The sequence below is a fragment of the Erythrolamprus reginae genome, chromosome 1 (genome assembly GCF_031021105.1).
Source record: "Erythrolamprus reginae isolate rEryReg1 chromosome 1, rEryReg1.hap1, whole genome shotgun sequence".
NCBI classification, from domain to species: Eukaryota; Metazoa; Chordata; class Lepidosauria; order Squamata; family Dipsadidae; genus Erythrolamprus; species Erythrolamprus reginae.
In genome coordinates, this window is record NC_091950.1 from 109,397,127 (window position 1) to 109,419,710 (window position 22,584).

General features: G+C 38.9%; 1 protein-coding gene across 1 annotated transcript in view; it reads left to right on the forward strand.

The window, feature by feature from the left end:
- The first annotated feature begins 1,306 nt into the window (after positions 1–1,306).
- Positions 1,307–22,584, forward strand: part of NELL1 (neural EGFL like 1) — a 478,454-nt gene continuing 457,176 nt past the window's right edge. Inside the window, exons 1-2 of the mRNA XM_070761843.1 lie at positions 1,307–1,367; positions 19,156–19,228. Coding sequence (XP_070617944.1) covers positions 19,186–19,228 — 43 coding nt within the window. The 5' untranslated portion in view covers positions 1,307–1,367; positions 19,156–19,185. The remainder of the gene's footprint in view (positions 1,368–19,155; positions 19,229–22,584) is intronic.

Consider the following 22,584-nt stretch of genomic DNA (forward strand, 5'->3'; position numbering starts at 1 on the left):
TCTCTATATAGAATCTTAAAGCACTTTTGTATGTGAGAAGTTTAATTGTGCTCTCGTTATTGAAGAAATGATGTGCTTTAAATATTTGTAGAGATAATAAATATTTTTGATGATTTCAAAAATATAGATTTGGTGGATGGCAACTTGTTTTACTACTCTAAAAAGTAAATTAGTTCAAGAGGAAAGATGTCATTATTATTGCGCAAATGAGGGACACCTCTTCAGTGCAGCATTAATGATTACAACTTGAATATAGCTTTTTTGCCTCAGTATTCTTAGGTATCAGGGTTGATTGTAATTGCAGATAAGCAGTTATGTTCATAATTATGTGAATAATACTTGTGAGTTCATTTAGTGTTTCTAAGCCATAGGCTTTAAATGATAATATTCTGTTGGTTTCCTCCTTCTTAATTAAAAGATTTTAATCAATATAAATATTAGTAGTTTGTTAATTAGTCCAAAATAGTTCAGGAAATGATACTCTGCATTTTATTTAACTAAGCAGTACTTTTTTGCTAAATGTTTATTAAAACTCTGGTATTTTGGTTCCCCGAAAAAGCTACATTTCAGAATGAGTTGTCACTTACACCGTGTTTTTGCAGAAGTTATAAATGATGAAATGAATAAATGAAATTCTCAAACTGTTCTTTCTTTGATTCTTTGCATACAATAATTAGGATTAGGATGTCAAGGAAAACCATGATTTATAAAACTATACCTCTACTTTTAATGTTTAAAAGATGTTAATTTACAAATTTATACTGAACAGGTGGAAAATAAACCATTTTATTTCAAACCTTTAAAAATCTCTTTGTTACCTTTGACCATTGCTTCTTTGGCCATTAATTTCAGGAATTATACTTTAATATAACTTTTTTGGGGGGGGGGTGTGATTAAGGACTATACTGATTGTCAAAAGAAAAAAAGTTCATTACTGCTCTTATGGGGTAATTTTATTTTAAGTATAGTATCACTATGTACTATTGAATTAAAACCTGTTATATGATCTATGGCCCTACCACAATTATTTTTGAAATCTTTTATGACATCTGACTATGGAAAATTGATATACTTTTGTCTTTAATTGTTCAGTTGCAGACTTAGAAATAGAATGTTCGGTAGTTTGCTTTGCCCTTGGGTTGGGTAGTTTGATTTGCCCTTGGGTTGCATTTGTTTATTATTTCTACTAATGTTTTTTTTATATTCAATTTTTAAAAAACAAAACCCCCAAAGCTGTAACTTTTCTCTAACAACACCATTTATTTTACAGGATTTATGAACGAGTGATAGATCGTCCAGAAACAAATCTGACTCCAGGAAGCAATTTATGGCTAGGGCAACGCAACAGAAAACATGGTTTTTTTAAGGTAAGGGTGCAAAACATAGCCACAGATGAAAAAGCAATAAAATAAAACTTGAAATACTTATTGCTATTTCAAAATAATAGTTATTCTTCTCTTTGAATGTATGTTTGTGTTACAAAAGATAGAGTGCTTATAGAACTTCAGTCATTTGCACTGATTGTATACAATATTTCTTTTGGACAGTATTTTTATTACAATATGCAGGGAATATCCTATATTAACATTCCCCTACCTGGCATTCTTCAAATACGCTGAACTGCAAACAGTATAATTCTTAGCCAACCAAATTTCACAATGCTATCTTATTCGGAGATGATAGGAATCATACTTCTAACATAAATCTGAAGCACCATGTTGTGAAAGATCATACCAAAAAATAAAATATGATTAGTTATCTACAATAGAAAAGACAATGAATCCTAGCTATGTGGCAGATCTTAGATGACCTTGGGTGATCCCAAATGGTAGAATTAGATGTGGTTAGTATTTGAAAAAGGGGCCAACAGCAATTCCAAGGTTGTAATTTAGACTAGACAAAAAAAGAGAGAGGAAGAGTGTAAAGCCTCCTCAAGTATGGAGATCCATAGCAGCAAGATAGCAAATGATAAAATGTGCCTGGATATGTTATTACAGAAGTGCCTCAATGTATATATTGACATTGACATGGTAGCAGAGGTACATAAAGATGACATTTATGGCATGCCTATGCATGTGTATCATTTTGTCACTGCTGTGGTTTGCTGAAGATCCTGCTGCCCAGAAAAAGTAAGAAGGCTGCCCATGAAATAATCGAAGGAACCTTTATAGGAAACACTGTACAGTATTACTGTGCTTCCTTTCTAGTTTCATTCATTTGTTGTTTGATTTTTATGAAATCTACAGAGAATCTTAGCTGAATCTTACCAATGCTGCTAGAATCTTTCGGTTTAATTTGCACATGTACAAAATATGTCCATAATTGCTTTAAGGCGATAAGTCTTTTTTTCCAAACTGATTTCAGGTGTATTGGATCTGCAGTCCTAGAACCCAGCCAACCCTCCCAATATAGAGTATCTAGAAAGCATTAGGTTGGGGAGAAGGGAATTAATATTAGAAATGCAATTCTACAAATCAAGTTGGCACTTATATACTTCAGCCAGCTCAGGCTTTTCACTTAATGTGGTGCTAGAGTTATTACTTGAATATGATAAACTAGAATTGTGTATGCCTAATTTAATGAAAAGAAGGACTAAGGGCAGCGGTGGGCTATGACCCGGAATGCTAAATTGTGCTCGCCACCGCGGCTTATAAGTGCTTGCAGGGCCAGCGCGATTTTGCTTCTGCACCTGTGGAGGTAGCAAAATCGTGCACGGAGCCACAGGTGCATCTGTGTTTCGGTGAGGGTTTTTTGCTTCTGCATATGCCGAAACATGAGTGCACCTCTAGCTCCATGAGCGATTTTGCTATCTCCACAGGTGCAGAAGTAAAATCATGCTGGCCCTACAAGCACTTACGAGCCGCGGCGGCAAGTGCAATTTAGCATTCCGGCTTGTAGCCCACCATTGACTAAGGGTGATATGTTCCAATATCTAAGGGACTGCCAAAAAGAAGAGCGGTGTCAACCTATTTTCCAAAGCACCTAAAGGGAGGACAAGAAGCAATGGATGGAAATTAATCAAGGAGAAAACCAACTTAGAACTGAGGAGAAATTTTCTAACAATTAGAACAATTAATCAGTGGAAAACACTGGGCTGGGGAGAGTAAAATTAATATTAGAAATGCATTTCTACCACTCAAGGTGGTGCCTATATACTTCAGCCAGCTCAAATATTTCCACTGAATGTGCACTTATACAAAAAATTGACTTTACTAATCTATCATCAGAGCAAGTCTCTATGATGTGAGGGTCTTGAAAAAAAGAAGTTCTGCTCTGTCTATTTTTTCCAAAACTGGCAAAAGGATTCACCACCACCACCACAATTTGGAATCTACTACTAAATTATAAAAAGTAATGGAGCCTTCATGTCATTGGTGTTGATAGGAAAGCCAAGATCAAAGATTCCTATTGCCAGCACAGGGGCTTTACTTCTTGTGTGTTTGCATGTAATTTGTATTAATGGTTGATATCTGCTATTTGTATGCAAAAATGAAACTTTTTCTTTCTATTCCGTCCTGTATCATCCATAAAATTATTTAACTGAGTCATTTTAAAAGAAATGTAAAATTATTATGCTTTGTGCTCTGTTGTTAGATACTATTGTGGCGTGGTCGGGCGGTGTTCTGTCTGGGTGCCCCCAGACTTCAACACCAACTGGAAAAAACAGGGTTAAATAAGGGTTAAATAAGGTTCAGGAGGGAAGTGTTTTTAATAGGAAAGTGAACACAAGAACAAGGGGACACAATCTGAAGCTAGTTGGGGGAAAGATAAAAAGCAAAATATTATTTCACTGAAAGAGTAGTAGATGCTTGGAACAAACTTCCAGCAGACGTGGTTGGTAAATCCACAGTAACTGAATTTAAACATGCATGGGATAAACATAGATCCACCCTAAGAGAAAATACAAAAAATAGTACTGTATAAGGACAGACTAGATGGATCATGAGGTCTTTTTCTGCCATCACTCTTCTATGTTTCTATTTTATTTTATGAATGAGTTTTTAAAAAAATTAAAAGTCTGGCATATTTTCAACTGTTGGTTATTTCCTTATTCTAAACATCCAATGCTGGTCTTTATATCATATTTACTCTGGAAGAACATTTTCTTCAAACTTCATTCTCTCTGTTATAGCTTGGAAGCAAAATAACTGGGACACCATGTCAGACATCACTATACCATGCCTCCCTCTCTTTAAACATAACACAATGATGAAACAGTCATATTGATTAGTGGCATTTTACGGTAGAGATAACCTTCAGAGAATATGCTGGAACGAAAGCAGAATGAATTTTAAAGCAAAATTCACTGAGCTTTTTGGCTTGCCATTTTTTTTTTGAAGATACAGAAATGAAAATGATTCTGACCTATCTTGCTCTTCTCACTTGCAGAATGGAAAATGAAAAAAAAAATTAAGGTGCCACACCTTGAAGCAGCACACTTTTTTTTTAAAAAAAGGCTGTTGCTTTGTATGATTGCTGCATCCATCTTTCTTTTCAACCACTCCCTCCAGAGGTGGATTCCTGCCAGTTCTATCCGGTTCTTTTGAACCATTAGTAGCTTGGCAATGTTGTCACAGAGCCAGTTCGTCAGGTCTCTGTGGGCGCTGCCATCTTGGATTTGTTTTTGCATTTTTAAAATTCTATAACATATATAAATCCCATCTTCCATTTAAACAATGTGTTGTCAGGGTGTGTGTTTGTGCATGTGTGTGTGTGTGTGTGTGTGTGTGTATGTACGTATGTATGTATGTATGTATGTATGTATGTATGTACCGTGTTTCCCCAAAAGTAAAACAGTGTCTTACTTTCTTTTTATCCCCAAAAGCCCCACTATGTCTTACTTTCGGGGTATGTCTTATATTAGAAAAAAATTGTCGAATTTTTTGTTTTAACCATAAAATGAACATTTATTAACAACCTGAACAGCGGCGTGGAAGTGGGCAGGAGGCGGCGCTCATTAAGATCAGAGGGAGGTGGCAGACGCGGCGACGTATGGAGAGGGGGACAGCGCAGGCATGGGCAGGAGGCGGCGCTCATTTGGATCAGAGGGAGGTGGCAGATGCGGCGACGTATGGAGAGGGGGACGGTGCGGACATGGGCAGGAGGCGGCGTGCAGCTAGATGAGAGGGAGGCGGCAATACCTCCGTGTTTCCCCGAAAGTAAGACATATGTCTTACTTTCGGGGTACGGCTTATATTAGCCGACCTCCCTGAAACCCCCGATACGTCTTACAATCGGGGGTGTCTTACTATCGGGGAAACAGGGTATGTATGTATATATAGCCACATTCATTTAATTATAATAATATTTTAACCTTTTAGCATCTTCAAATATACTATCAATTATATAACCATCAAATTAACTAAAAAAAAAACCCCCATCTTTTTACTTTCTCACATAAATCATATTTCATCCAATTTTGCAACAATGATCCATCTCTTCCCCTCTACTTTCCTCTCTCCACTACTCCCTTTTAATTTCTTCTCTTCTTTCTTTCTCCTCTCAGCTCTACTTCCCTCTTATTCTCCTCTCTTTTCTTCATGGTTTCCTTTCCTTCCATTCCTCCTTTTCCTCCCTTGCCATCTTGGATTTTGCTTCTCTGCTGCCTTGCAGGGTCTGAAGTCAACCTGGTGACACAGGTGCATTTCAGGGCACCTAATCCTCCATGCAAGCCCAGCCATGCAATGGCTGTAGAGTGAGGGAGTGTGGCCAGGTCCTCCGGGGAAGCTGCTCCCATTGCCCTCCGTGGAGAGCCTTGCTTAGCCCGCATATTTTTAATCTGCCAAGAGTTGAGCCAACTGTAGCTGGGCTATCTGACCCCAGGAAGAGGCAAATTGAATGGTGGGCAGGGGGAAACTAACATCAAGCCACACAGTGACTGGGGGTCGGTCAGGCTAGCTATGGTTGGCTCAGCTCATGCAGGGTGAAGGATATGCGAGTGAAGCCAGCCCTTCTGGGGAGGGCAGTAACCTCCCTTCCCCTCTCTCTGGACATTGTGTGGCTAGGCTTGACAGAGGATTAGGCACCACAAAATTCACCTATGTCACCAAGTCGACCTCAGACCCCGCTAGAATGCCACCACAATCTGAGTTCCCTTTGGAGTGGGTTGCAAACCAGGTGCAAAGCGGATCCCAAAGAGAACGAAGTGGGCATGGCACACCCAGAGCTGCTTCTTTGCAACAGCCAAGGATGGAAGAGTTACCTCTTCCATCCTCAGCTATTGGAATAAGTGGTAGCTATGGCTGCCACTGTGCCTACTTTATTATACGGTTCCTCTCCTTCCCTAACTTAGCTGCTACTGCTGTGGTGCTGCCAGGACAAGTGGTGTGTGTGTGTGAGTGTAGGGCAGGCATGGACCATTCGATGCTGAAGTAGAAGCAGCCGTGGTGGTGGAGAAAGTAAGGCCTCTTTACTAGTCTCCCAGCTGGCAAAAAAAGAAATTTTTACCAGTTATGTGGATGTGTGATTGAGTGGGCATGTGCATGAGTGACATCAAGTTGACCATGCCTAGTCAATCACATGCCTCCCCTCCCACCTGCTCACAGAAGCAGTTGTAAAAAATTTTAGAACTCATCCCTGGTAAAAGTGGTAAAGTGTCCCCTGCCCAGGTCTGACTCTAGGGGACAGTACTAATCTCTGTTTCTTAGTCAAGGGAGTCAGCATTGTCTGAAGCCATTTCCATGGTCGGTCATACAGCCAGCATGGCTATATGCCAAGGTGCATAGAACAGTGTTAGCTTCCCATCAAGATAGTGCCTTTTTGTCTTGCATGATTTCAAACTGCTAGATTGGCAGGAGAAGAGGCAAATAATGGAAGTTTGCTCCATCACACGACATTCTGATTTTGAACCCAGGTTGGTCAGCCTTTCAGCTGACAAACTGAGCATCTTTAACTGCTGAGGCTTTGCACCTCCTTCGCCCCATAACTCCTCTGATTATAGATGACGGATGTTGTAAAACTAGTTTGCTGTTTCTGGTTCTTTCCCAGATGAATACTTTTAATAGCTTTTGGAAGACAGTTCATAGAGTGTGCAATTACCTGCATTTTCTTGAAACTGTCACACTGGGCTGCCAAAACTTCAGTAGTTACAATGGTTGAAGGAACCATTAGATGCAGAGATGAAATAGTCGCAGAAGTGGCTCTGCACAAACAAAATATTGCTCAATTTGTCCACTCATTACGAACATTCTAAGAGGTTTTAATATGATACAGATAATTTTAATGCATTTTCCCCATTTAAATTTTGATCGAGAAATGCTTCAATGCCTCGTCTTTATTTCTGTGCCTAATGGTTGAGCTGTCATCCTGAAGTGAAATTGATGGCATTATTTTATTTTACAGCTGTTGGGTTGTTGTTGTTGGTTTTTTTTTTTAAATGTCAGCTGCTTCCTATAATTCTGCAGATGGGAAACATATGTTTATGGACATACAGTGTGCACACACAAAACTGCAGAATACATTATTAGTAATAGTAATAATATGATTTAGACATCTGTAATTCTTATTTGATAGAAACAGTTGATATTGAAGAACTGATGGATATTATCCAACTATGTGTTAATATTTTTTTATACATCAACACTTTGAAACCGCAGGATAGCTGCTAATAGGATAACAAACTGCCACTTTTTATAGATCGTAATGAGAGCAGATAAGTGTTTTTCTTTGGTCTATGAATGTCTGAATATTTTACTAACTCTGCAGGCAAAAAAACATTTAATTGGTTGTATTTTAAGCTTGCTTGTTATAATTTTACAAGTGTTACATTTTGTTCTTATTAACCAGTGCTAAAACATATCCTTTTGATAGTGTATAAGCAGTGTGCAGTCCTTATTCTTACATTTACACAACCAGCAAAAAGAACCTCATTTCCCTCAAAATAAGTTTTTTCAAGGTTTTAGTGTACGAAATTGTTTTCTAAATATTTTCACAAAAATGAGTATGTTTAAACAAACATTTTTCTTTTGCATCTTGGAAGGAATGATACCTTTAAAGTTCTTCTTTATTCTGAAAAATATCTAATCTTATTTTGATTGCTAAGAGGGAAGTATATCTCTTTGACTCTTCTTTTTAAAATAATAATAATTTAAAATATTCAGGAATGTGATCTGTTCCTATTCTTTTTGTTATCTAGTGTAACATTCAAATATTTCCCTCTGTAATGATAATTAGGTCTTTACTAGATAATATTGAATTCTTGTAGTTTGGAATATTTTTGTTTTGTTGGGAGGAAGGAAAATATATATAACAGTTTAAAGGAAATCCTCACACCACTTTCCAAATAGTGGTTCTAATTGAAAAGTTATATCTGTAAAATCAATATGGTTTTGCACTAGCCAGAGTAGAAGCCATTTATTTAGATGCAAAATACTGTACAGTATCTTGTTAAAGAGTAGCTAGAAATAAGCTTTTAAAAAAGGTGAACATTCTGTTTCTGTCTTCATTGCAAAGAGACAGCCCCCTGCAATATTGAAGGTGTGAAAAAAAACCATGAAATATTGAAGATGTGTTGAATATTAACACACACACACACTGTATTTGTGTGTGTGTGTGTGTGTGTGTATGAATCTCCAACTAAATTGTGTTTAATGATATGTATATGTGGTTGATTGGACACTTGAGTTGTGGGTTTTTTAACCGGGGTTTTATAGTTTAGATTTCTATATTTTACTTCTTTTTATTTTATTTATCGTTTTTATATTATTGTAAGACACCCTGAGTCCTTTGGGATTGGGTGGCATAGACGTCAAATTAAATAAATAAATAAATAAATAATAGAAAAGAGGAGAGATCTTTTGGACTAGCATGTTTTGAAATATTCCTACAGAAATATAGCAATAATTATAATATTCAACAAAAAACCGTCCTAATATGAGTGGTTTACAGTTCTGTCTCAAGTATCATTGAGCTATAATCTCTTCTGTAGTGTTTCTGCTTTGAAATAAAAGAGCATATGCTAATAATACAGTATTAACCTAAAGCCCATACAGTGGTACCTCTACTTAAGAATGCCTCTAGTTAATTTATCTAGAACTTTTCTAGATAAGAACCGGGTGTTCAAGATTTTTTTGCCTCTTCTTAAGAACCATTTTCTACTTAAGAACCTGACCCCAGAAAAATTTCCCAGGAAATTTGAGAGCATCACGAAGGCCTGGCCAGTTTCCTGCCATTCCCCTTTTAATCCCGGCCATCTCAAGCTTTGCTGGGCTGCCAGAGGAGCCTTTTGGTGGTGCTTAAGGAGGCTATGGCAGTCCAGAGTGAACGAAGCATTTTGTTTTCTCTGGGCGCTTGGAGAAGGAATAAACCTCTGCCAGTGCCCAGAGAAAAGAAATGCTCCATTCGCTCTGAGCAGCCCAGAGTGAACTGAGCATTTTCCTTTCTCTGGGCCCTTGGAGAGGGAATAAACCACTTCACTGTGGTGACTTCTTCGCGCTGCCTTCCGTGCACCTGGCGCAAGGTTGCCTCCTGGAGTGTCTGGGTGCGGAAAGGCAAAAGGAGGTACTTTGTCCTGACCGGATCAACTAGGCTTCAGCCAAACTGAGGAGTCACCACAGTGAAGGAAAGGCACCGGCTACAAAAGTGAGCAAGAGGAGAGGGGAGCCCTTCAGCATGGGAAGGAAGAGGAAGCAGAAGCCGCCACCTTTCAGTCAAAGGAGTGGGAGGTTCCCCCTCTCGTCTGCTGTGGGTGCAGTGTATGGGAGGAAGCCTTGCACCAGGTGTATGGGAGGTGCGTGCTCCTCCTCACCACCTAAGAGTCCCTCTTTTTTTTTAAGCCTTAAGGTTTTGGATTTTTTTGATTCCCCTCACCTTCTTCCTTCGGCAGCAATTGTCCTCCTCCTCTTCTTCCTTCTCCTCCCTCCACCCAAATTATGAGCTTTTATTTCTTTCCTAATGGGTTTGCACGCATTATTTGCTTTTACATTGATTCCTATATGAAAAATTGCTTCTACTTACAAACTTTTCTACTTAAGAACCTGGTCACGGAACGAATTAAGTTATTAAGTAGAGGTATAACTATACTTCTTCAACCAAGGTACTGAAGTAATTTTTCACTAATATTCTGGAAAAAAAATTCTTACAATATTATATAATCTTTGATTCTAATTTTAAAGATGTTCTTTCCATTTGTTTTTTCTGGTTCATTCAAATCTAGTGGGAAGTTCCTACTTGGACTATATTTGCTTTGTGATGGAAAACTGTTTTCAGTCTTGGTGTCTTCTTGGACAGGGTGTTTTTGCCATGGGCTACCTTCTAGGTATCTAAGTTTAAGCATTCTTCTTTTTTAGATGGGGCATTCACAATTTCTGGAGGCAAGCTCTTCCAGAAGTTTTGAACGCCTCAACACTGAAAGTTTTTAAGCAGATGTTGGAGAACCATCTGTCTGAAGTAGTGTAGGGTTTCCTACCTAAGCAGGGGGTTGGACTAGAAGACCTCCAAGATCCCTTCCAACTCTGTTGTTGTTGTTGTTGTTGTTGTTGTTAATAATAATAATAATAATAATAATAATAATAATAATAATATAAAAATCCAGCTCATTATCTAATGCTGAACAGCAGGTATCAGTATCAAACTAGTCAGTCCAAAGTAGAGTTACCACAAAAATTATAACTCCATCATTATTATTATTCCCTGTGGAAATTCATCATGGAAAACTGAGAATCCTGCAGAATCTTAGAATAATGTACTTAACATTTAGAACTTAATGTCTGCAGCTTATCATTCTGAGTCTTTTTTGCAGTGTCATTATGCTTATTGCTGTGTCCTTTGAAATTGATTAAATTAATATGATTAATTCATTTAGTTTTATTTTATCCTGATTACTTTATGGCTTGTAACCTATCCCTTTTAGTATTGCAGGCAGGCTAAAATTCTTTTCATAACTCAAAATGAGGGAATTCTTATAATAATGTATGTCATTCCAGACCAAGCAGAATGCTATGTAATGAAACCTTGGACCCAGGTGCTGTAGCATTGGATTAGCGAATGCTGTCTTACAGTGCCAATGGATCTGTAACAATGTTCTCTTGCAACATTTGCTGTTATGATCCATTCACGTCAGGCTAGAGTTTAGTCTGCAGCTTGACATTCTCTGTCTCAGGAAGCCATTAGTGGCTGCTAGAATGGTTTGCTTTTTACAATCACACATCCATTATTGTTGCACCTAAATGAATGAAAATTATCTATCTGCCTGATAAATAACTAATCACCTTGCATTAAAAAACTGCCACATAGTTTTGCTTTTTGCTCCAAAAACAATGAATAGGATTTTCTCTATGCAGAGGGGCGGCATACAAATCTAAATAATAATAATAATAATAATAATAATAATAATAATAATAATAATAACAACAACAACAACAATAATAATAATAATAATTTTGACATTTAAATAGCATGTAACCTGGGCTAAGCTTGGCCAGTATCTCTCTCTCTGTCTCTGACTCTTTCTCTGTCTCTGTTGAATTTAGAAGTAATTCTTTAAAAGTAAATCAAATGGAGTTTTACTTTTTTGTTTGATTAGAATGGACATATTTACTTTAAAAAAGCCAGTCAAAACCTGTAAAAATTATATTGTGTGGCTTAAATCAAGAGAACAAATCATGTTTTATTCTTAATCGGAGGTGATATGATGTGATATGGTGGGATTAAATAAACTGGATGCTTATTTGAACTAATTTTAATTTAAAATTCTCAATCCATTTCTAATCACAGAAAGCTACATTTGGGCCTAAGTGCAGAGAGGAATCTTTGTGTATACAGTTGAATGAAAGCAGTTTTTACAAGCACTGCAATGTAGATTAATGGGGTTATCCATCTACCCATTTTATGGGTAAAACCCTGTCCTTTTGGATAGAAAAAAAATCCTTGGTAGGTTTTCATTCCTACCTATTTAATTATTGATTTCATCTGTGTGAAGCTTATATGTGTTTGGTTTCTACACATTGATTGGGCCACAGACTTTTTTTTCTTTTAAAAAATGTTATTAATTTTCTGGGAGACTTGTGCAGTAATCTAGTTATTTTCATTAGGGTTTTCAATTAATATTTGATTTTGAAATAACAAGTGGGAAGCAATACCCACAGATCGACTTTTGCTTTTAGAGCAAGCGAAAATATAAATGTTACATGATGCTGCATTTGCAAAGCTTGAAGCACTAAGGCCTATATTTTATTTATAGTACAAGCTTTGTATTCTGGGTAAGATACAGCGTACTCCATCTGCAGCACTCTAGTTGTAACTAATCTTCGTCAAGTCAGTCTATTTCATTGTCAAAGGCAAGCTTTAATGAAACAATTAATTCTTTTTTCACCTCTGTAGAATTTTCAGAATGAATGCCTCATTGAAATTCTAGTCTGAGGCTGTTTTTTTAAAAAAATGAAAGCAGTAGTACTAGCTGCCACAAATATTGCCTTATTTCTTCTCATATCATACTGAAGATAGCGAGATAATCAAGAGACGATAAAATAAAGACACTTTCTGGGAGGCAAAGGCATGATTGTAGGATCAGTGACAGATGTAGCTTAAGTTCTGAATAGATCTGAATTTTTTTCCTTTTTTTCCCCCTTTGTTTATTTTTCCTTTCTCTTCTGCACAAAATTTTTGCTCAGTTGTAAAGTGATGTGATGAATCTCTTGGGGTCAGAAGTGGGTTCCTCCCAGTACGGACTGGTTTGTTTGTAGTGACCCACTGGTAATGTCACAATGACGTCACTGACTCAGATTGGTTGGTGCCAGTCCCTGGGCACATCATTTTCCGCCCATTTTTTTGGAATATTTTTCTATTTTGGGGTCGCGATGGTGTTATTTATTTATTCATTTTCTTGTTCTGTGCATGCACAGAAGCCACGTTTCTGTCACTGCACATGTGTCACCATTTTGTTTAGGGCTGGGCTTTTTTTTTTCAATTTGGGGGGGGGATTTTGCACTGTGCAAAAACTTCTTCTGGGAGAGGAGCAGAAGCCCCGCCCTCCGCCTGGGTCATTTGCAGAATGGAAGGGAAGTGTTTTCAGGAGGCAGCCACCTAGACGTAAGAAAATGAACCACTGAGGGAGGGAGCTCCCGAAGCTGCCAGCATTGCAGCCATCCTCTCTCCCCACAGCTTGGAACTCCAAACGGAAGAGGTCTTCAGCTGTTGCAAAGAAATGGCGGCTCTGGGTGCGCCACACCCACTTCATTTTCTTTGAGAGCTGCTTTACAAACAAGATGCAAAGGGGATCTCAAAGAAAATGAAGCAGGAATGGCACAACCAGAGCTGTCACTTTTTTGCAACAGCCAAAGACAAAACAGTTCACTCAGGAATAACGCTGGCAAAGAAAGCAGCCAGACCAGAGGGAGACGTAGTCTGAGCTTTTTGGGATGGGTAAACAAGTATGGGGAGGTGAAGGGGAGTGGACATTGTTCTGTACACGGCCCTCGGAGTGAACTCACCGACTCAAAAATCCTTTATTTTATGATAAAATCAAACTTTTTATTGATTAAAGAATACATAACGAAAAGCAGATTTTTTAAATGGCAAGGAAAAAGGAGTTATTTTTCTCTTCAAAGCTAAACATCAACAATCTCCGGGAAAGGTGCCAAGCTCTCCCGAATCAGCATTCCTTAGATAACAAATCTATTTATCATTTAAGCATATGAATTTGCTCAATGAAGTCCTGGGCAAAAATCATCCAGCAGAGAATGTCTTTTACTGAGTCAGAAATCATGGTTTTAAAGCCTTGTTCAATCACACCCCCAGTCCAACATCTCTTCCATTGAATAACATTGAAACCACACATCCAATTACCCAAGATCCTTTGCCCTTATACTGCCTGAAGTTCCATCACACCCCAAAGGGGCTAAGACTGTACACTAATGTTGTTGTGAGCTGCTCCGAGTCTTCTCAAATGGTACCAGGTGCAGCATACAAATCTAATTAATAATAATAATAATAATAATAATAATATTATTATTATTATTATTATTATTATTATTATTATTATTATTATTATTACCTTTTACTATGCAACTCATCTCACCTTCTCAGCAATCTCCATTTTAATTTCTTCCTCATCCTGTGACTGGGACCACTCCCCCATTGTCATATCAGCCCCCTCTAGTGGTTCCTCAGGTTCACTCAGGTCGCTTTCCCCCTCACTCTCACTCTCTGCATCAGCTGGCAAGATTCCTGGCCCAGGGTATCCAGAGGAGCCTAGCTCATCCTCCTCATCCTCCTCAGAATTTGACATGACCTGAGGTGGACAAGGAGCACTCACAACAGACATAGCTCCCTGCATTTTGCACCCCCTCTTCCAGCCTCCACCCATGCCTCCAGACTCTTCTGAGGTTGCTGCGGTTGGAGCCGTGACAGCTGTATGTTCAGGCAGGGCAAGGGGGGCTGGGAATGGCCTTGACCTGCCAGCAAAAAATCAGGGAAGTTCTAGCCCATCTGGCCCATGAGTGAAGCGGGTGAAGTGAAGGAGATCGCTCGGCACTAGGTTGCATAGAGAAGAGGTAGTAGGGGATCCCATGCATTCCCCCCACCTGCCTTCTGTACATGAAGATGCCTGCCTTAAACTCCTCTCACCCCTGTGTTCCCTTTAGTGCTGGTTGCCTGGCTGCGCTAAAATGCCACCAACCACTGCCTCCATTTCCTTGCTGCTTCCAAACTAGCTCTGTGGCACCCCTCTCTGCAGTTAGACTGGTGCTCTCTACTAACAAAGCAAGTGCCAGCTGCAGGTGTTTTTCTCTGCCGTGGTTGCTCCAGAGATCACCACGCTCCCCTCGTCGCCTTAGGACCCATGAGGTCTGATCTCCCTCTCCCTGGGTGGCATTTTCCCTTGTAATCCCATGAAAGAGGTTGCAGAGCAGCAGGAGGTTTCTCTGCCTTCTCCTTCTCCTCATCCTCTTTGCCTTCCTTTCCATGCTCTCCAAGCTAATTGGAGCATAAAGGGTGAAGGCAGGCCATCCCTCTCAGATCACAATCCCGTGGATGGCATAAACAAATCCAGTGAAGGGGCACAAAAACAGCAAGGACCCAGGTGGTGGCAGATCTCTTGACTTCTCGAATTGTACCAGGTGCAGCATTGGCAGGGATTGTCTTGGCATCTGATCCTGCTGCCATTCCATGGGCTCCCTCTCAGCTTCTTCCCTGGGTGAAGGGAAAGGGCGCTTAGTCCCCACCTGCCTTTTTTCAACCTGGCAGAGACAACCCGCATTTGGGCAACTGCCACCTGTGGGCAGGTTGAGAGTGGGAGGCCCTGCCTAGAGCTCTTCTGCAAGCTGGTGGGGGGACCTGCTGCTTCCCTCACTGGATGAACCATTCAGGGATAGGTGTGCAAGTTGGGGGTAGAGAAATTGGGAAGAAGAACAGAAAGAGAAGCAGCATTCATAAAACTTTGAAAGTGGAAATTGGATTAGTTAATTTTCCTGTAGTAGGAACTATTAAGGCCACAGCCTGTACCTTTGGGGGTGAGATCCATTAATCTCAGACTTTTTTTCTGGATGAGCAGGCATGAAATCGCTTATGTGAGGATTATAATAACTGTCTTCATCAAGACAACGTAATATATAGAAGAGCAAAGCCTTCCTTTCTTCCTCTGATACCAGTGGCACTGATCTAGTATGATCAAAAGTATATATAGTTCATATGTACAGCAATAGGAAGTACTGTGCAATGTGATTGAGTTTAATTTTAAATAGAATAGAATAGAATATCTAAATATATAGAATGGAAAGAGAGAGAGAAAGAAGAAAGAGAAACAGAGACAAGAAAGAAGAAAAAGAGAAAAAGAAAGAAAGGAAGGGGGAGAGAGAGAGACAAGAAAGAAAGAAGTAAGGAAAGAAAGAATAGAAAGAAAGTAAAGTAAAGAAGGAGAATGGAAATAAAGGACAGAAGAAGGAGAAAAAGAAAGGGAAAAAGGAAAGGAAAGAAAGAAGAAAGAAAAGGAAAGAGAGAAAGTGGAGGGGAGGAGACTTTCCCACCAACATCAGTCAGTCTGTCTGTCCATCTTTGTTTTCCTTCACTCAGATTAAATAAGAACGTTAGAACATAAGAAGAGCCATGCTGAATCAGGCCAAAGCCCATCGAGTCCAGCATTCTGTGTCACACAGTGGCCCACCAATTGTCCATGGGGATCTTGAGCAGAAAGAGACCAAGCTTCTTGAGGGAAGGAACACAAAAGAGGTTTCCAGACTGTGTGCCTGGATCAGGTACTTTCTCTCGGGCCTCCTATCTGGAGGCCTGACAGAAGCAGACAGATAGGTCTGAAAGGGAGCTAAGCTTCCCCCCCCCCAAACAGTAGTCCATGGGATGTAAAATTATGAATTTGGTGGTCCCTGAGGTCCAAAAGGTTGGAGGCACCTGGTCTATCACACTCTTGGGCAAACCATGGGAGCCATTTCCATGAAAGTACATCTATAGTATGTAGATAATAAAGGTGAAAAAATAACATTTTTACCTTTACAGACCTATAGATACCTATAGATACTGGGTGTGAGAAGGAATTGCTGTGAGGGGAGGGACCAGACAAGGCACTTCTTGATGTGAGTGACATTGAGTTGGCCACACCCAGCCAATCACATGACCATCAAGCCACTTCTACCTGGTCACATGACCACCAAGCCACTCCTACCCAGTCACATGACTTCAAAGCTACTTCCACAAAATCAAGCCACACCCATAAAATGATAGTTTGATGTATTTATTTGTAAGCTATAATGTATATCTGATATGTAAGACAAAGACAGGCTTGTAATATTATTATTGTATTGAGAGATATTGGCTGATTTGAATGTGTATGACCCGGCCGTTTAACTTGACTGTGTTGTTTCTAAAGGAAACACTAATTGAACTTTAATGTATCTGATATGAGATATGACTCATATCTCCTGGATATCTGCTGGAATTCCACATTTCCTCTGTGCATGTCCTTAATAACTCAAGGATCATTCTTCACACTCTTTAACAACTTATCGAAAGGCCAGTCACCAAATTTGCCAGTCTGGGATTAAATGAAAATATTCAAAATGGGCATGTTTACATTTTTTGCGTTAAATTTTTTTATTTGTTTTATTATAAAAAATACAAAGAAAAAATAAAAATAAAAATAGGAAAGGAAGGAAAAGAAAAGGAGCAGGGAAAAGGGGATATGATACAAGGGGGGGAAAAGGCATTGACTTCCACCTCTTAGCACAGTACAAGATAAAAACATTTCAACCTTAACCTTTTTCTTTTACACATTAATATATAACTAGCCATTAATATAATGACAAATCTTTCTCAACAAAACCAACGTTTCATTTTTTTTAAATCACAAACACAAAATCCAGAAGTGATATCCAAATGAAAATAAAACAATCAATTTAACCACTCCAAATGAGACTAAAATAATCAATCTAACTATTCCTGCTTTATCTTCCTTGCTATGAAAATAGTATGTTTACATTTTTTTTTTAGTGGAATGGCATCTGTTGAAAAACAAGAGGTTGATGGAACCGCTTTCCCCCCTACCATCAATTGGGGGAAAGTTGCAAAGGAGCCACAAATATGAATTATAATTCATATTTGTGGCTCCTTTGCAACTTTCCCCCAAAATAATTATTTTAACAGTGCATTCATTTCTGTTAGTATGTCTTGGTGCAGCTCTGTGTGAAACCTTCGACATTCAATCAGCAGAGTTGTTGCAGTGGTGTAGATAATGTGGGTTATCCAGATAATCACTCAGACTTAGTATTAACAATATTATCATTGACAAATATACAACAATATAAAACACTAATAATTACAAGCCGCACACAGCAAGAATAATACAGCTCACAAGCAAAGATATCTCAAAGTAACTCCCCCCAAAGGGAACAGTGCTGGCACTCTCTCATGGCCAACCAGTCGAAGTTCTTAAAGATACAGTATTTACTTCCAAAGACCAACATTGTTAGTTTACTATGTGGCAACCCCAAAGTAAGTTATGTACCATGTACAGTAGTACCTTTAGATACGAGTTTAATTCGTTCCAGAACGGAGCTCGTATGTCGATCAGCTCGTATCTGGAACAAATGGCTTTAGACTTTGTTTTTCCCCGCGGAGATAACCAGAAGCAAGGTTTCTTGTGCCACCTAGTGGAAGCTCGGCTCGTATCCTGAATTTGAGCTCGGGTCTGGAACAGAAATTTTGCTCCCGTCGTGGCTCGTAACTTGGAATACTCGCATGTGGAGCAGCTCGTATCTAGAGGTACTACTGTACTTACAATTTACATGGAGAACTCTGTTGAATTTCATAGGATCCATATCAGGACAATAGAATTACAGGAGAACTCTGGGTATAGGATTCATATTAAGAACCACGGTGGCACAGAGGTTAGTATTGCAAGCTACTTTTGCTGACTGCCAGCTGACAGTTTGAGTCTCACTGGCTTGAGGTTGACTCAGCTTTCCATCCTTCCAAGGTCAGTAAAATGAGGACCCAGACTGCTGGGGGCAATATACTGACTCAGTACAATGCATAAAATAGGTCCAATTGCTATTGCTATTAACCAAGGCAGAAGATGTGTGGTGGGTGACTTTTCCTCTCACTTTTAACAGGCATAGTCAAGGAGTATAAAGGTTATGAATTTGTGCATCCACATCAGTGGTGGGTTGCTACCGGTTCACCATGGATCGGGAAAACTGGTAGTGGTAGTGGTGGGAGGCACCACCCACCTGCCTGATTGTTTCTGCACAAATGCTTCTGCACCCTGTGCAGAAGCGCCACATGTGCATGCTCCCAATAGTGAAACGGTAGCAACGGAATTTGAACCCCCTACTGATCCACATCTTCCATTGGTCTGCTTGTGATTACACCCACCCACTCACCCACATACAGTGATGATAGTAGATTTCCCTAAGCAAAGCTTTCTCCCTCACTTCCATTCCAAAGGTTCCTGAGTTTCTATGCTATGAAGATTAGGATCTTGCTGGTGTCATATATTTTCATCTGGTCTCTAAGATCATTAGTTTACTTGCAAAGATGCCTGAATAAATGATTTTTTTAAAAAAAGAAAAAATAGCTCAATATTTTAAATTAATGTGAATCTAAAGTATATCTGTGTCAGTTTCTTGAGCCTAACAGTAGAGGAGTAGTGAATGATTTTGTGCACTTTAATTGTGTTGCTATATATTATCGGCTTTCTCTTCTGTTACAAAGGGTATCATTCAAGATGCGAAAGTCATCTTTATGCCTAACGGATATATAACTCAGTGTCCTAATCTGAATCGCAGTAAGTAGCAGTTTATATTTAGCATATTAAGTTATATTTATATTGCTTAACATACTGTGTTTTGCAAACCTTGTTCATTATTGTAAAAGCATGTGATAATCCCAAATTATGTGGGAGGAGTTAATATGCATCCCCCCCAGTTCAAGTCAAGAAGGTACATACATATAGTTATATATAGCTATATGTAGCTTTATATATATATAGTTATATAGTTATATAGTTTTTTAGGACCCACTCCAGCTCCAAAGAAATAATTTTTATTCACTGGGAGAAAAGATGTCCACATAAATTTGATTATATTTTTAGAAAATCGCTTTTATCCTGGAGTTTGAGAAATCATGTGTATGCCCTTATACAAACAGTCTTCACCATACTGTTAAAATAGATTGTAATTCATTTTTAGTCTCTCTTTCCCATTCTTGTTTTTTTACCTTCCTCATTCTTTCTTCAGGAGTTAGAGCATTGTTTTTCCCCAGAATATAGATAATAAGGGACTATAGTAAGAGAATATACCTTCTAAACATAGCACTCCTATCTGATAATGTGCATTTTATAATTGCATTTTACATGAGCATTTATTTTCTAAATTGAATTTATCATAAAGCTGAATTATAGCTTCCCAGACAACTGTTTTCCTTATTTTTCCATGTATTGCCACTTTTAAAAATGCTTTTAGGCAGGAGCGTCATCAGCATTCTTAAGAAGCAAAGAAACTAAGATACTCTTACATGATGATTGCATCATGTACAGTTTATCATAGTTTAAAGCTAAAGGTTTCCCCTGTCCAGTCATCTCTGACTCTAGTGGGAAGTGCTCATATCTGTTTCTTAGCTGAAGATGTCAGTGTTGCCTGAGAATACTTCTGTGGTCAGCTTGACTATATGCAAAGGCACACAGAACACTATTACCTTCCCAGCAAAGCGGTACCTATTTATCTACTTGCATTTGCATGCTTTTTAACTGATATGTGGGTAAGGGGCAAATGATGGGAGTTTACCTGCTATGCACACTTGGGTGTTGAACTCAGCTGTCAGCTGACAAGTCAGCGTCTAAACACTGAGTCATCGCACTCCCGTTGTTTACTAACACACAACCAAAGCAATTGAGAATCTTGGAAAGGATTTTAAATAAGTGATGGGTTTTTATGCAGTGGATATGTTCAATTAGAGGCTGGCAGTCATTTATTAGGAAATGTTTTAATATGGATTTCTGCACTGAGCAAGTAATTAAACTTGCTATTCTAAATGAGGTCTTACAATTTTTTAAACTATATGTTTCTAAAATAACAAATATTTTGAGTATTTTTGTATGATATTGCCAAATGCTTATTTTTATAAAGGGAAACCATTTAATATTAAATTTTCATTTGGAAATTTTGGTTTGTTGATTACCAGTGATTCACACATTTTTATAAGTTGTTAATAATAGTTGATTTCCTCTACGTTAATTTTGTCCTATGGCTGATTTATGGCATTGGGAATCTTTATTTTGTGTTCAGGAAAAAAGAGAATACCTTTCTTTATCTTGTTAAGAAATGCCTGTCTGTCTGTCTCTCTATATCTTTCTATCTATCTATCTATCTATCTATCTATCTATCTATCTATCTATCTATCATCTATCTATCTATCTATCTATCTATCTATCTATCTTCTACAGTCTGTCCTTCCTTCCTTCTTTCCTTCGTTCCTCCCTCCCTCCCTTCCCATCCATCGATATCTATCATCTATCTATCTACAGTATATGTATATAGATAGTGTCTGTCTGTCGGTCAAGAATAAAGGTACTCTTTGCATATCCTTCCTGGTTAATATAAAAAGATGGCTTCTAAGATTTAATTGCAGAAATGTTTTCAGTTAGAACCCAGTCTATGTGCATTTGAATCTGTGTGTATGTCACAATGTTAAAAGTACACCTTTAGACAGTAATGGGCAGCCCAAAATTTTACTGCCATACTGTGGGTGTGGCTTATTTTGTGGGTGTGGCTTGGTGGTCATGTGACTGGCTAGGAGTGGCTTACCGGCCACTTGACTAGATGGGTGTGGCTTGAACGATCATCATCGTTCAAGTGAACTGTTAAGTCCTCACAACCTCACCAGTGTCACTCACCACATAATGCCTTTTCATCTCAGCTGCGGGTGAGTGAGGACTTCGCAAGGGGAAAAATACTGCAGACCAGACCACTTTGGCATGGCTTGGTTCGGTTCTCCTCTCCTCCCGCTGCTGCTGCGTGCTCCTTGCTTTTTTCCTCTTTTCTCTTTTTTCTCCTTCCTGGCATTGGAAGGGGGCTGTGTGAGGCTGGAGAGGAGCTGGGCAGGAGAGAGGGAAGCTCCTCCAAGGCCAGAAAGGGAGAAAGAGGAAAAAAGTGAGGAGCGCAGCAGCAGTAGCAGAGGAAAAAGTGAGGAGCGCAGCAGCAGTAGCAGAGGAAAAAGTGAGGAGCGCAGCAGCAGTAGCAGAGCTGAGACAAGACCGGTAATCCAGGAAGTGACTGCTTATTTTATTTATTTATTTATTCGATTTTTATGCCGCCCTTCTCCTTAGACTCAGGGCGGCTTACAACATGTTAGCAACAGCACTTTTTAACAGAGCTAGGCTATTGCCCCCACAATCTGGGTCCTCATTTTACCCACCTTGGAAGGATGGAAGACTGAGTCAACCTTGAGCGGGTGATGAGATTTGAACCGCTGACCTTCAGATCTACTGTTAGCTTCAGTGGCCTGCAGTACAGCACTCTACCTGCTGCACCACCCCGGCTCAGCTTCATTTCCGCTGGTGGAACTGCGTTCCACCCATCCTGCCTGCTGCCCACCCCTACCTATAGATTAACTCAAATAATGTAGATCTAAAATCCTTTAAGAGATAGAAGCAGTTTTCACATTTGGTTTCATAATTTTGTAAATCCAAATGTTCTTCTGGTCCTCAGGATTATAATCCTTTTAACTTCATTTCTTCTGCTAACTGATTTCCAAGCAATAGGACAGAAATAGCAATGGCAAATTAAAATTTGCAATTAAAATTGGTTAACTTTCAATTAACAGTGCAAATAAGATGAATATAGAAACCGATTGTCTAAATTTTGCAATTTAACCATAGACCTCTACCCAATGGGTTTACCTTATATAAATTGATAGTTATCCAATAATTACTCTACATTTATTTTCCAATTTTTCAGTAGAAGTATATCCATATTTTTCCCCTGACAAGTTCCTTTTGAAATGACATCAGTGGTTTTCCAGAGCTAAACCAACCTGGAGGCTATGCTTGTTCTTCATAACTGGTTGGTTAGGCATGGAAATGCCAATTATTGCTTAGAGCAGTATCAAAGGCATTTTGATGGTTTATGTCAGATTGCTTCTCAT